The 16,079-nt window shown below is 40.4% G+C and overlaps 1 protein-coding gene across 2 annotated transcripts in view; it reads right to left on the reverse strand.

Moving 5' to 3' along the window:
• The window catches only part of KPNA3 (karyopherin subunit alpha 3), a 49,395-nt gene that overhangs the window by 21,688 nt on the left and 11,628 nt on the right, over positions 1-16,079 (reverse strand). For both annotated transcript variants that reach the window (XM_026075381.1, XM_026075380.1), the window contains one exon: positions 13,985-14,029. In XM_026075381.1, coding sequence (XP_025931166.1) covers positions 13,985-14,026 — 42 coding nt within the window. In that variant the 5' untranslated portion in view covers positions 14,027-14,029. The remainder of the gene's footprint in view (positions 1-13,984; positions 14,030-16,079) is intronic.

Genomic DNA, 16,079 nt, shown 5'->3' on the forward strand with positions numbered 1-16,079 from the left:
ATTAAAAAAGGTAATCAAATGAATATTTCTGACTGCATGCAGATGCACTTTTCTGTAAATTTAAAATGTCTTATTATTATTCCAAATGTATAAAGCAGTATTTTCCAAATTTTAGACAAGATATCTGTCTTTTGTTTGATATATGTAGATGTATGATCAAAGATTGAGATGGCAACAGGAGATGATACAGCGTGTATATTTGAATACTTTTCTTACAAGCGCATTAAGATTTCAATTTCCAATGAAGCAAAAAAATGACAAGGAGAATCAAAGCTACACCACCAAAAAAACCCCAACCTATTATATTAGTAATGAAAGGCAGACTTCTCAGTTCCCAAACAATTATCTGTTAGACAAACAGTACTAACTATAGATATTGTACTAGTCATGCCTTGCTCTTGATGTATAAAGAAAACCCTCTAAACAAAATCATGTTTCGAAGTCTCCAATATTTCATTTTATTACATGTTAGAAAAAACAAGCAACTTCAGACTCAGAATTTCTGAGACTGGGTCACGGTTTAGACACTTGAAAAATAGAATTTAAAACAACTTTTCCAGCCTTGGTTTGAAAGGCTCCCAAGCAATATATTAATATTTTTCAGATAAGAGAATGCTAAAACAAAAAACAAGCAGCAAATTAAATAGCCCTTTAATGCAGGAGAACAGATTCCAGCAACCTAGCATAGTTTAATTTTTGTCAAGCCTGCATGCAGAAACTACATCCTCAAATAACACACGAGATCACCTAGATTAGCCCCGGCGGCACCTCTGGAGCTGCAGCTACAAGAGAGCACCACGACCAGGGCAGAACGCCCAGCCCGGCCACGCAGACAAGCATGGAAGGTATTTTGTTGTTGAGCCTCTCTGGAGAGAGGGAAGATGGAAATAAGCAGGCAGTTAAATGCTGAGAAAATGTGTGTTATACAGGCAAACTGYATCAGGTAGAGGTGATTCACAGGATGGATTGACCATAAACACTTATCCCGGGTGAAGCAGCCCCTTCCTGCCTTGGACAAACGGCTCCTACCCATGGGCAGCTGTGCCATTAGGGCAAAACAAGGCAGGATCAAGAAAAGGGGCTGACACTGGAGGAACATCTTAACATCTTCAGTCCTACTGTCCTTCTCTTCCTACCCAGAGACATCTTTGCATTTCACAGCCATCAGTGAGTACATATCTGCATGAATGTACGGGGGAAATACTCAGTTATTAGGGCAGCATATGCTCCTCTAGCAGTCACTCCCTGTCTATAGAAAAGGTACAGCCTGAATGAATTGGGGTCTTAGTGCAGAACTGGCTCAAGTTCGAATTGCCTGTTGGAGCAAGTTAAATGATTCAAACTAAATAAATTATTTGGAAGGCCTGAGCTTCCCTGTCACTAGCAACACAAGCTACTGTGGTACAAGGGTAGAGTTCTCAGATTTTGTTCTTCCTAAACTGTTTGGTTTAGGATTTGGGTTGAATTCTCTGAATCTCATCCTCATAAAATTCAGGAAAAAAGCTTTACAGGGATTTTGTAAGACATGCTTGTTGTAAGAATTGTTATCCACACTGATTCAGCTGGTGATATTTGTTTGTTATTCAAACAAATTATTTGATATCAGTGGTGCTCAGCTATCTGTTTTGCAACATCTTGCAATGAAGACAGGTGACCTTTACTTCTAAATTTCTGTTAAAAAAGCTTTTTAGATGCAGACCGCTTCCAGATTCTTTGATTCAAAAGATGATGCAACACCTAGAATAATCAAGTATTTAACAAACATTAACTGGCTATTTTTATTGAAATTATTGAAATGGCGGATGTCATTGCTAAGCCACTCTCCATCATCTTTGAAAGGTCATGGAGAACAGGAGAGGTGCCTGAGGACTGGAAGAAAGCCAATGTCACCCCAGTCTTCAAAAAGGGCAAGAAGGAGGAGCCAGGGAACTACAGGCCAGTCAGCCTCACCTGCATCCCTGGAAAGGTGATGGAGCAGCTCATCCTGGAGGCCATCTCCAAGCATGTGGAGGACAAAGAGGTGATCAGGAGTAGTCAGCATGGCTTCACCAAGGGGAAATCATGCCTAACCAATCTGATAGCCTTCTATGATGGAATGACTGGCTGGGTAGATGAGGGGAGAGCAGTGGATGTTGTCTACCTAGACTTCAGCAAGGCTTTCGACACTGTCTCCCATAACATCCTCATAGACAAGCTCAGGAAGTGTGGGCTAGATGAGTGGACAGTGAGGTGGATTGAGAACTGGCTGAATGGCAGAGCTCAGAGAGTTGTGATCAGTGGCACAGAGTCTAGTTAGAGGCCTGTGGCTAGCGGTGTCCCCCACGGGTCAGTCCTGGGTCCAGCCCTGTTCAGCTTCTTCATCAGTGACCTGGATGAAGGGACAGAGTGCACCCTCAGCAAGTTTGCTGATGATACAAAACTGGGAGGAGTGGCTGATATGCCAGAGGGCTGTGCCGCCATTCAGAGGGACCTGGACAGGCTGGAGAGGTGGGTGGAGAGGAACCTCATGAAGTTCAACAAAGGCAAGTGCAGGGTCCTGCACCTAGGGAGGAATAACCCCAKKCACCAGKACAGGTTGGGGGTTGACCTGCTGGAAAGCAGCTCTGCCGAAAAGGACCTGGGAGTGCTGGTGGACACCAAGTTAAGCATGAGGCAGCAATGTGCCCTTGTGGCCAAGAAGGCCAATGGGATCCTGGGGTGCATCAGGAAGAGTGTTGCCAGCAGGTCGAGGGAGGTGATTCTCCCCCTCTACTCAGCCCTGGTGAGGCCACATCTGGAGTACTGCGTCCAGTTCTGGGCTCCCCAGTACAAGAGGGATGTGGCACTACTGGAGCAAGTCCAGCCAAGGGCTACAAAGATGATTAGGGGACTGGAGCATCTCTCTTATGAGGAAAGACTGAGAGAGCTGGGCCTGTTTAGCCTGGAGAAGAGAAGGCTGAGAGGAGATCTTATCAACGTGTACAAGTATCTGAAGGGAGGGTGTCAAGAGGATGGGGCCAGACTCTTTTCAGTGGTGCCGAGCGACAGGACACGAGGCAACAGGCACAAACTGAAACACAGACGCTTCCATCTGAACATGAGGAAAAACTTTTTCACTGTGAGGGTGACAGAGCACTGGAACAGGTTGCCCAGAGAGGTGGTGGAGTCTCCTTCTCTGGAGATATTCAAAACGCGCCTGGATGCAATCCTGTGCAATGTGCTCTAGGTGATCCTGCTTGAGCAGGGGGGTTGGACTAGATGATCTCCAGAAGTCCCTTCCAACCTCAACCATTCTGTGATTCTGTGATAAGTGAAAATTCTAGTTAGGAGATGTCACCTTATCACATATCTTATTTCAAATTTCTTCCCTTGGTGAAATAACAGTAATTTTTTTTTTTTTTTTGAGTTCAAATGGTAGATTCTCCCATTTAGGTGTTTTTTCATACCACTGTATTGGCAAATTCTCTACCAGGGAATCCTTTGGCCTTAAGGAACTGTCCCCATATTAGGGGAGAGAAAAACTGTACGCCACTGTTCCACATAGCTCCACACAGAAGCATCTATGCTGACACAGCACAGATGCAACTCAGAGCAATATTAGCTTAGACTGAAATCCATCCAAAATGTGGAGGGTATGCAAGAGTCATTTAAAGTCACATTTACTTCACTCCTATCATAAAAGAAAACAGAGAAATAAGGCCAAAGTCTTCTCAATTGCATTGACATTAAATAGACACCATCCATTCACAATGATAATCACACTATTAAAATGTGTATGTGAATGTCGAATATTCTTACATGTGGATTGCATCTATATCTACCGCACATCTATATCTACTTCCATGCTCAATATTTTTCCTAACAAACCAAGCCAAAAAGATACTAACCAGAAATAGTTAAAGAACTTACGAAAACCACATCATGCAATTTCTAGCTTGGAAGGACAAGAAGTTTTTGGATGCAAAAAGAAAAGTCACACTGTAACAATCATGGTACTGGATGTGAATCCCACCATAGACATGCACATCTCTTCAACATACCCAATTAGATTATACTGAGTGTAAGTGTTCACCAGGGTTGTGCCTCTATAACAGAGTGCAACATAACAGCTATGGTAACCAGTTACTCCAGAAATCAAGAATAAGGTTGCATCTTGAGATCTTCTCTCAAACATCCTGAAATTCCAGGATGGTAACAGCTGGAATACAGCTGCGAATACAGAGAATACAGCTGGAATAAAGTGAAAAGCCCATTGTGGGTGACTAAACAGCATCTTTGCAGAATGGCAGAAATGAGCTGCATGGCCTTTATCAGCCAAGCAGCTGGAAATCACCTTCTCATAAGCACCAGACATTATGTCTATGGCATATTATTAGACAAAGCAATGGGTTATTCTTCAAGACGTGTGTTTCCTGTTTATTCACACTGAATGTACTTATATACAAGTACTGTTAACTGAAATATTTTGCTTGAGTAGTACCTAGAGGGGCAAGAACAAGTTCTCTCTGCCACTACATGTTGCTTGCGGTCATAAAATGGGTGGTGGATAGCCTTCATTCTAAGTTCTTCTCATTCTCCAATTYCCTAGAAATCGTTCAGGGACTCAGAGAGGGAAGGATGGTGGGTTGTGAATGTACACATAGTTACAGAAGAACAGTTAGAAATAACCTGTGTCTCCTTAAAGCAATTGTCTATATGTACCTTGACGCCATGGGTATCCCCCAATAGTACTCCTCACAAAAACACCATTTAACTAGAGGAGTGTCCTATGAGTCCCTAGATACACACACACTGAAGGACTACTCTCCCAGTGGCAGGAGCATGCTGAGAAATGTCATGCTGGTGAAAGCAAAAACAGAGCTCCAGGTAACAACTCTGCAGATATCAGGAATGGAGACAGCCCCCTGGGAGGCCACTGATCTTGCCTCAGCTGTGACCAAGTGCGCTCTAGTTGTCACAGGCTGTTCTACCTTTGCAATTTGATAACAGAAACTTAAGCAGTCAATTATCCAGTGAAATAGTTTCTGCATCAGAAAAGCCAATTTCTGAGAATTTGGGGGGATGGACTTGAAGAGGCAAAGAGCCTTCTTGAGTGGTCCTGTCCTGTCAATATAAAAAGCCAAAGCCCACCTAAAATCCAAGATGCATAAGGCAGCAAGGCCCTGGAAGCAACATAAGTTAGAAAGGATCACAGGCAGGATCCTGGCTAAAATCATTATAATCTTCAGAAGGAACTTTAGGATGGATCGAAAAATTTAGAAATTTGTCTCTACAGAACATAGCATATGAAAGTCCTGCTGCCGCAAGAGATCGAGTCTCCCTTGGCCAATGTGTTAGCTGACAAGCAAGTCATCTTCTTCAGAAAGCAAAGAAGGTAACAAAGAAACGTTTCAAACTCTGCCGCAATGAAGATACATAGCCTAGGTTTAAACTTCACTATGAGAAGGGGTCCATTGACAAGAGGAAAACAGCATCAGACTCATTAGAAATCTCAGAGTGGTAAGATCAGGTAACACTGAAAAACCTTCTATTTACAGCTGCAGATTAAAGGCCACAAGATGCACCTTAACTAAGCTAATCAAGAGCCTGGTTCACCTCTTTTCCAGGAAATTAGTTAATTGCTCYATAGGGAGCCTTTTATACGTGCATACCCAACTGTCCAATTCCCTTGGCAACATGAGTATGCCTAAGAGAATGTTTCCTAATGTTAAGAAAATAAGTAGGAATGAGCACGTATGTTCTAATGCAAAGCCTTTCTGCCCTTCTTAACTGTAAGAGAGAGAACTGAATTTCACAGGATGTAACTGACCACAGTGTCACACTAGAATTTCTGGGAACACAGGCAACATTTTCAGGCTGCTGGTCAAATGGTACAAGGAGCTCCAGGAAAAATGACATTGGTCAGGGCAAATCAGAGCTAGCAGGAATGTTCCTGCAGCTACTCACCATCTACAGATGGTTGGGCTGAAAAGCAATTGGTAAGAAGGTATCCAGAAGAGGATCAAGAGGAGCTGCTACAGGGGCGTGGAGCAGAGGGATTCCACTTCATAGTGAGAAGTGCTAATAAATACTTACTGAGCAAAGCTATTATTAATTAGCATTTGTTACTAAGTCAAAGTGGCCATAGAACCCTCCAGTTCAAAAAAAGGGCTCTTAGGCTATTTGAAACAGTCCTGCCTATGTGCACTCCCATGAAAAAAGTAAAAGAGCATGATTTGCAACTTGGCATGACCTTAAAATGCTTGCATTTTGTCATATGATGACAAACTCAAAAATTTCTGCCTAAATCATAGCACCCACCTCTTCTATAGACTCCTGCAGTGAAATCAAGGACAAATCAGCATGCCTGGATATAACTGCTCTGTCCAAAGACTAATGAGAGAGATCTTTCAAAGGGAGAGGCATCAGTCTGGAATCCCTGAAGGGTAAGACCTTGCCACTGAAGAAACTAAGCAGGTCTTCTCCTTCGAAAGGGAAGATGCTCAATCACCAACTGAACTAACCCTGGCAAATCTAAGATCTATACACTACAAAATCTTTACAGGATTAAAGAATAGTCAACATGTGACAGATGATGCATGGTATGTACAATAAAGTTCGAGTTTGTAAACAGCAGCTGACTACTGGTTATGAGCTTATTAACATTCTGGTAGAAATTACACTGCAACAGCCTACAGATGTTTCCATATGAACAACAGGATCATGGATATACATGCCTGGCAAAAAAGCTAAATAGTTAGAAACAACAGTAATGACACCACGAGTGCACTTTCTCATCCAGTGTGACGATCCACTTTAGTGTCCTTGATGACAGCCATCCATCCTGTTTGCTTCACTGGCAGTGGGAAAGTTAGGCTGCATGAACAGTAAGTACGCAAATCCTGCAGACTCCTGGTACTTCTTGTTTACCTTCTTGGATGAGGGCCACAGGATTCAAAAACTGCCAATCAATGCAAACAGGCTTGAAAAGCAACATGATTAACAGAAGGAACACTCTCATGGGGAAAGAGGATGTCCATCAAGCTACATGTTGTATTTTGCTTAGTACTATAGGACAGGACAAATGGGATACAATAATGGATCTGTGAAGGGCTGCTAAAAAATATAAATTTATACATGCTTTTCAGCATTTAACACATGGGAAAAATCTGTGATGCTTCTGTCCTGCCTCTGYTGAGAAGATTTAAGGTCAAAAGTGAAAAGAAATGAACAAAATACCTTTGCCTTCAGGTAACAAACACATCTATTGAATATTTATTCAGGTCAAGGAAAGATCTAGGAACTCAGCTGCTGATAGGAAGAAACTCTTTTGGCACCAAAGTTAAGATATTACATTTGTGTTCTCTGGAAACAAACAAGAGGACTTAAAAATATCTCAGCACTAAAAATTGGAGTGATAGCCAGCATTAGCTATAATCATAGATGACAATGACTAGTGGGGCTCTTACCTCTGCTCATATATTCTAGGAAAGATCAAAGGGACAAACCAAGAACAGAGTTACATCCAGATTTCCTGGACACCCCTTTTAAACTACTGCTGTTGTGACAGAATGAGCTGTGCTGAACTTCTATGTTTCACTTATGCCTAATTTTCAATTTTGTTTTGGGGGATGAGAACATCTCCCACAGTCCATCATGAAGGAAAATAAATGCCTGCCCCTCCAACCTCACAGTGGTAAAGGAATGTTCTGAAAATATCTTTGAATATCCTCTTAATGAAAGTTTTCTTAGGTCAACTATCCAACTTGAGCAGACTTCTATTAACAGTTCTTGGATATGAGCCTGGGGAAAGATTCAGTTACCTTAATGGTCAGGAAAGGACTATTAGTGGGCTTTACCCACCCTCTCATAACTCGTTAACATCTAGATATTTACAAGCAAGACAACTGAAAAACCAACAAAAAGCTTTGAAATGATGACACAGAAATCATGGATAGCAGCATATCCTCTGGCCATCAAGCATATAAGGAGGTTCTCCAAGAACTCTGAAAACATGCAGCAGAATAAAATAAAGCATAACTGTACAGGCAGATGACAGAGTGGAGTTAATGCAAGGTGAACCTTAACATAATGAAAGGAGAGTACTATAAATAGTCAATGATCTTCAGAAGGGAAAAAACTGGGCCCTACCTTTTGTCTGGCTGCTCAGTTAGATGGTTAAACTATGATGAACAAACCTTTTAATATACATCCCATGCATCTGGATATGCTAGCTTTATCTACAGAAGCCCCTCTACAGCACTTTACTTAATGTAACATACAGAGCCTTTGGTTTGAATGACTCACTTCATCACAGTACTGCAAGATCAGGAGATGAATCGGTAGTTCAGTGGACACCATTGGCAAATACGTCAGATATAACCATGTCAATAACAAGTACGGATACAACAACTTTACATCTCTTGAATTCATAATTCACACAAAAAAACAATGAAAGCTGTGGGCAGAAAGCCTCTTTCAAATAGCAGAGGATGAAGTCAGGCAATAATCCTAGGACCATATCTCAGACATTTTTGCTGGCCCTTGCTTGTCTGGGAGAATTAATCTACTCCAGGAATTCAGTTTCCCTCCTTGCTCCTTTCCTTCCAAAAATTGTGGCACAAACTAAAAAATCTCTGAAAGGAACATTTATAACAAGCTGCCTATCCAGGAAGTGTGGTCTTTTTTGATCCCCAGATGACAAACAGCCCTTAAATTGTACCCCTAACAGTAGCTACATGTCCACAACTTGACAGCTTCCTACCAGAGATGATAAAGCAACCATCAGCATGGTACCATAGCAAAAATGTCTACTGTTTAACAGTCCTGTAAAGGTCTGAAAGCTGTAGAAAGGCGGCACAGGTCAATCTGATGATCCAGCAATTCACAGGCAACAAAATGGTATTCTAAATCTTTACAGAACTAGCCCCTTGCATCTGAAGATGGTCTGACAGATTTCAAGTCTGTCCTTCACGTAGAGACTTCAGCTACAGATGAGTGGCTTGAAGGAGAAAGGCAACTTTTCCACATTTGAGTTCTGCTACCTCACCTTTGTGACAAGGGACAGCAGGGTCACCACCTCCCTGTTTGGCTAGAACACATCCTTCTCAGAAAGTATGTTCACTGAAAATTAGTAGTTGAATACATAGACACCAACATGTCTCGCAAGAGCCCCAAGCACAGTTTTATCTTTACAGATTATCTACCTTAACTGGCTCCAATCTTTGCAAAAGCATGTTCTTACTAAACTGGGTTCAAACAAGGCTCCAAGGAATTTATCTTTAAGTGAACGCATGAAGTTTCTTCATAGTCTTTTCAACTGGGTTTTCAGATGAACAGGTTGAGGATATAATTCTTCACCTAGGGCCCCTTCTTTGAGGCAGGGTAGACATGAGTTCTTTTCCAAGAAGGTGTGCTACTAACACCGGATAGAGGAGCCTCTGCAAGAACATACCAATAGTGCTCAGGTCTCCCTGTGAGTTCTAGCTTTTTCTTTAAAGTTGGTGGACTGATATCTGAAAAATATATTTTTCAGCAAATGGAAAACCATACATTCACACTGAACCTGAGAAGACACGCAACTGAAACAGGTTTTACTATCCTAAACCTGAAGATTTGGATTCCCTGCCCCCCCCCCCAGCCAATTCTCAGGGTTCCTGAGAATGAGAAACAGATCTCTTTCTACCCTAAGTCCCCCACAAATATGAAGACTTCGTTCTTCAAGGCTTACTACTTTATTTAGGAGATCTGAATACCGTGAGAGGGAGAAAAAAAATTCACAGCTCCTTAATTCATTACTTGCTTAATAAATAATTGCTTTGCCTTGCATCAAACTTAATTAACAATTAAAGGTTTCATACCCCCATTATGAGCTCTCAGAGGGAGCCAAGTTTGCCAAGAAAGTAAAAAATAAACACTTGTGAGATACCTGGAATTTTTTAGGATTCCCTTAGCAAGCCTGAAAGGAGGACAGCACCCTCTAGTTCTGCTGAGGTTAGTAGCAAAAGGCTTCTTCTGACTTTTGAAGGATGGCATGTAACTCAAAGATCATGTAACACTGACCCTGAAGAGGCCAGTACTTTATATTCCGGCTAAGAACTACCTTTCTTAAAGGAACAGGGTGCACAAGCACTCCAAGTGCTTTGTCCTGACAGAAAGCCAAGTGTCTAGAACTAAAAGATCTCTGAGCAATGGACTAAAAGGCTAAATTTACAAACCTGACTTGTGGATGGCTCAATTCCCCCCCCCTTTATTTTTTTTTGAATCTTTATTCTTAGGTAGAAGGATGCAAAAATGTCTGTAACTTCTGGGGTGTTGAAACAAGCAGTGATAAGCACAGTATTCTGAACTCTTTCGAAAGCTGAAGCAGGATTTATGCCAAGGTTAGACAGCAGGTGTCTTGCACCCTTTCCCATTAGTGGAGCTAAGAAACATAGCAGCCAAATCCCTCTGTAATGCCTTTTAGGGCCAGTGTTGCACTAACAATACAGCCAAAGGCAAAAGCCTTCTTTCCGGAAATGCAGAAGTAGGTTCATTCCTGACATGTGTCAAACAAAGATCTTCAGCAAGGCCAACATAGAATAAAAAGTGCACCTGACTGGTAGGAGTGCAGGTGAGTGGCTCGCAGCCCCAGCCCCCATCTGGGCCAGGACTCTGACAGGCAACTGTTACCCACATGGCAAAGACGGCTTTGTTTGCTCAACTCCTAAACAAATACAAGTGACTGAAAAAAAAAAAAGTAAAGGTTCTTTCTGAAGTGCAGTGTGGTATGGAGGTAGATGAATGGAAATAACATATACCTAAAATACAGAATGCATTGCAAACACACCTTGATGTCTGTATCTCAAGGGAATGAGCATCCTACACTAATGCATGCAGAAATTGTTTATTACTGTTCAAAGCTGTGATTTTTTTTTTATTTATTCCATCTTACAAAAGAGACATGTAAGCAAATAGCTTCATCAGATACATTCATTTAACATTTATGCACAAAATCATTCAAAAGACAAACCCATGACTATGTAGTCCTTCAATCATACAGATCAAGAATATGCTCTTGATTTGCCTGTTTTCTTCAAAAGCCAGCTGTACCCGCAGCATCTGGATAGCAGGGATTAAGGGAAGACACCCCTTTGTTTTGAAGAAGCACTAGTGGATTACCAAGGGAATATCAACACTGACATTTCCTGAATTTGGCATATTCATGTTAGGTGTGCAACGTTAGCTGTAAAGATGAAAATTGAAGCAGTGATGATAACGCATCTTATCTCCACTGATGGAGCTCAATAAAACATTCCTTCACATTTCAGTTCCGATTCTGTACCAGAAGTGATAGCCTCACATCTGCCACAGCAAACCAGTTGCCCACCAGCAGCAATTCTGTTGTTGCAAATCAACAGTTCAAACACACGGCACACCTCTCATTCAAGCAGATTTCTTCTGGTGTCTGTAGTGGAAGGTGTTCTGCGAACACACAGAAGAACATGACTTCCTGTGTTCAAGAGATCTGCAGCTGCTGTTTACTCTTAATTTACAACCTGACCTACATTCAACACTCGGGCTTCTCTTAAGTGTGTAAATGAGCTGTGCAAGTGCAGTTTTTAGTGAAAAGTGACTAGTAGTTCATACACTCATTCTCATTTTCACTCGTGTTACTGGCACATGTAAGAGCCTTTCCACACAGAATAATCCATTGCTTTATCTTAAGCATATGACTTGTTCCCCACCATGCTTCTGTAACAAAATAGCCTTGAATTGTAACCTGGTATAAAAAACAACTATAAACATTAAATTAAGATTTCCACTTCGCATTGCAAAGGTCTCTCCAAAGACTGCACTTGAATACCAACATGCAGCCTCACAGTTTAACCAGTTGTATGAAGATACATTGTACTAGCTAAGCCATCTTTTACAGCATTGCAATGTTGGCAGGCATAGGCCTACCCACGTGCTATGAATGCAGCTTCTCTGTGTAGGTATCTCAGTTGTATAGCAAATTTTATGTTGAGTCACCACAGTACTTCTTAAAAGGCAGCGTCTCTGACATATCAGCATAAACTTGAATAACCGATAATTAAAATATCAATTACCCAAATCTCCTTTTAGCAAAAAGCCACTAATTTCATTTTTCACTTGGTACCTTCCATTGTATGTAAAAATAGCTTTCCCCATACTTTAGTCATCTCCCAGTACTGATGGGACCAAGGTCAAGTTAAGCTACACAATACTTTTTCCAGACATGTTCAGTTAGTTCCTTTGATTGGTAAAATATGAGAACATTAAGCAATTTTTGGATGATACATGATGCTCATGTAAGTACTTAAACAAGATTTCTTCAGTCATCTGCGTCTGATAAAATTTCTTCAATTAACTCTTATACTCTCATGATGAATCTCAGAAGCACTTGTTTTGTTTTTTGATAATGCAATAAAAGACAGATGATGTTCTAGAAGAACAGAAAAATGCAAAAAAAAAAGCCTTGTGAAAAAAAGAGTGGAAGGAACCCAGGAAAATACTAGCATAAGCTTTTTGTTACCTTCTACACAATCAGGTGATTAAGGTGAACAAGATTTCTCAAGAACAAGTTAATCTAATTTCTGCCAACATAACTTCTATCCATAAATTCTTCACCTTGATTTTAGCAAGACTTTTGACTTCTCACTTGATTTGCAAACAATGCAAACCACAAGTTTAGATGAAATTGGATAGGTGTGCACTCCTGAGAAAGCCCTACTCAGAGAGATTATCAGTAATTCAACCGACAAACTGAAGAGATGCATCAAATAGGAATCCAGAGGGGCTTGGCCTGGCTCTGAAATATTCAAAGCACACACTTCCATCAATTCATTAATGAAAATATTAGAATATATGAGTGACATCAAGCTGGGGAAGCATACTACGGAGCAGAACTAGAATTCAAGTCAAGAAACAGTCTGGAAAAAGCAGACGTAACTCAAAAGACAAAGAGCAATCATGTTTAAAACTTCTGCATTTACTTAAGTATGCAAATACAGAATGGCAATGACCACCCTTGTTTTGCAGTACTACAGGAAGCATCCTAAGGATATAATGGATCACAGACTGAGTATGAGTCAACAATACACTCAATATAAATAGCAATAGTGCCTTAAGAATTGTGTCTTCCACTGTGCTCAGTATCATTTAAGCCTCAACTGAGGACTACATCCTGTTTGGGCACCGCATTTTCAGAAAAATACATGCAATTTGAACTTGAGGACTAGCAAAAAGTCAAAACTAGAAAACAGTCTTCAGGGAAAAGGTAAAGAACTGAAATTGTTTCAACAACAGAAAACTAAAAGGAACAGTAACAGTCTTCAAATATATTGTAGGTAGCTATAGGCAGAGAAGAGTTTACCCTTTCTCTTTACACATGCAGCCCAAGAGGAGTTTAGCTTCTAGAAACTGTCCTCTAGCAGCAAGCCTTTAAGGTGGCTAGAAAGGTTGTTGGTAGCCAAGAACAGGCTAGGCAGTGTTTTATGAATGACAAGAGTGTAACAAACTCTTTCTTTAGGGCACTGAACTAGATCACCTCTCATGGTCATGATCTTCCCAGCTATAGCGGCATTTATCCAATATACACTGGATCTGACCCTAAAATTAACTCCTTCTACAGCGCAGAAGCCACAACTTCCAGAAAACAACATGCAAGAACCCGCGCACCTTCAGATGCGACAACTCTTCCTTTCCCCATTCATAGACTTAAAACATTCAAACAGTTGACAGTGTCACATTAATAATATGAGACTTGGCACTGGAACTGAATTTGGTTTATTTTCAAGTCATATACTGGAGCAGTACAATACTGTTCTGCTGCACTGAGCTTAAAGGGTTGCAGAATAAAAAAACAACATTAAAATCCACAATTCATCATTTACAAATTTACAATCTTTTCCATATAGATTTGGGGTCATAAAGCAAAGCTTACAGCAAAATATTTAGTAAAGACACCAGAACGTATTAACAAAGAAAAGTAACACAGCTAATAAACAAAAGCAGATTCACTTACCTTCCGTAATTCAATTGTAACTTCGTTTCTGTGTCTTCTCATAGTCTGTAAAAGAAAAAAAGATTTTTATGTAAAGAGGAAAGTGTACAGTTTTGGAGCCAACTGTTAAGTCAAAGGGCATTTATTCATCAAAAGATACGGAAAACAGCACATGAATGATTTTGAACTCAATCTTTCCTAGCAAGATACACAAGGAGGCTTCTTTTTATTTTTTAAATTTGCACACCTTACAGAAAGCTTTGTTATAAACCTCAACCACACTAAGCATCCCAAAGGGGGAAAACATTTACTTCCCTCCAGAGTTTCACTGGAATGACTCTCCAAATGTTTATATGTGCGCACCAAGAGAAGCAGGAAATATAGGTTTGGACATTCTCGTATTTGCATATGACCACATTCACAATCCAAACATGTAACCTATTTCAATATTTGGCCAATGATGAGTGACAGAAGATGACTGAGCTCAATGCAAACAAGACAGATTCTTTTTGCCTAAAAAATGCAATGAAGAAATTCTGTGGCACTGAATCTACTTAGGATTTATAGCCTAAACACTGTAACAGAAAACCAGCCTATGTCTCTCAACTCCTTAAAGATACTGGGCACTCCAAATACATAGCTTACAACGCTGTTATTCTTAGCTAAAACAGATCAAAAGATTCAGAAAGAATAATTTTGGTCCAGTGAAGGCAATCTCCCTAGGTTCATTTTACAATCAGTGGAAGAGTCAAGTACCATCAGAATGCAATCCAGAGAAAAATCAGTCTGGATGACTGCTTGCAGCCTAGAAAGATCATCCACACTAACTAAAATTAGTCTTTTAAAATACTTTATGTCCTATCCTTGCTACTGACCTTCACTGCTACTATGACACTCCTTTTGAGTTACAGCAAATAATTCCACTAAGCCCAAAATTATCAGTGAAAACTAGCAGTGCACACAAAACGTCAGCACTCCTCAGCAGCCATCTAAGGAAATACTGAGCACACGAAAGCTCAGACGCTGATAAATGAAGCGAGCAGATTTCACACCATGAATCTATACAGGACATAGAGCCAGCTCTTAGAACATTAACCGAACTTCAAGTTTCTCTGCCATTTTGCATTATGGTATCCATTTAATTATCTTAGGCCGACCTAAGAGTAAGGAAGGCTTGTGTTCCTGCCCAGTGTTTGATTAGCCAAGTCACTCAAGTAACACAGATGCAACCCTTACTTTATGACTGCCAGCAGGAAATGCACTACTTCAAACAAAGCAAGTCCTCATTATAGGAAGAGGACACTAGCAGTATAACATCTACCAGAGCTACAATACACTATTTTTCTCCTCATTATTTTGCTAAGCCATTTGATTGCTGTGGCCATCTAAGCATGGCTGCAAAAGCTCAGTATGATAGGACTGGATTGCTGGGGCAGGGGAGGGCATCAAGTAGGTAGGGAAGAGACAAAATAAGAACCTGAGAAGTCATTGCATGTAACTAGCTACACCAGTCATTCAAGTTTCTACTCATAATAGAATTTTATATTTGGGTTATTTTAATTACCGAGTCAAATTTAAGGGCACTAAATATCCTCAAAGTGTTTTCCAATGCTTCTCCCATGATAACTTTATCCTCCAACGGAAAAATGCAACTAGACAAGTCTGTGTTAGATTTCTACTATAAAAACTCCTTTTCTTGATCATTCTGAATGTGCTAGACAAATCTTTAAGAAACTCCCACTAGTAACTCATTCCCCTCACAAAATCTGAGCTTTTATTCCTATTTACCTCAAATTTAAAAGGGGACACCATCACATGACGTATCAGTTAGCTTGTGTCCTTTAGCATCTTCCCCCTTCAAAAATCAAGTACCATATGTACCAGATCATGAAAGCTCAGATCTAATGGATGTAAGCATTATTTACCTTTAATTTGCTAATTAAAGTTTAATCCTACATCTTTTCATTCATCTATGTGAATTCTTTATAATATTTTCTACTGAGCAGAAAAATCAAACTAAATCTGAAGCTTTTTAGAACATGACCTTTGTGTTGTGTAACACTTGCCACCTACCATTCTTCTACAAGCAAGGAAGATTTAAGAAAGACTATGTTGC

Source organism: Apteryx rowi, unplaced genomic scaffold (genome assembly GCF_003343035.1).
Source record: "Apteryx rowi isolate R43461 unplaced genomic scaffold, aptRow1 scaffold_402, whole genome shotgun sequence".
Lineage (NCBI taxonomy): Eukaryota > Metazoa > Chordata > Aves > Apterygiformes > Apterygidae > Apteryx > Apteryx rowi.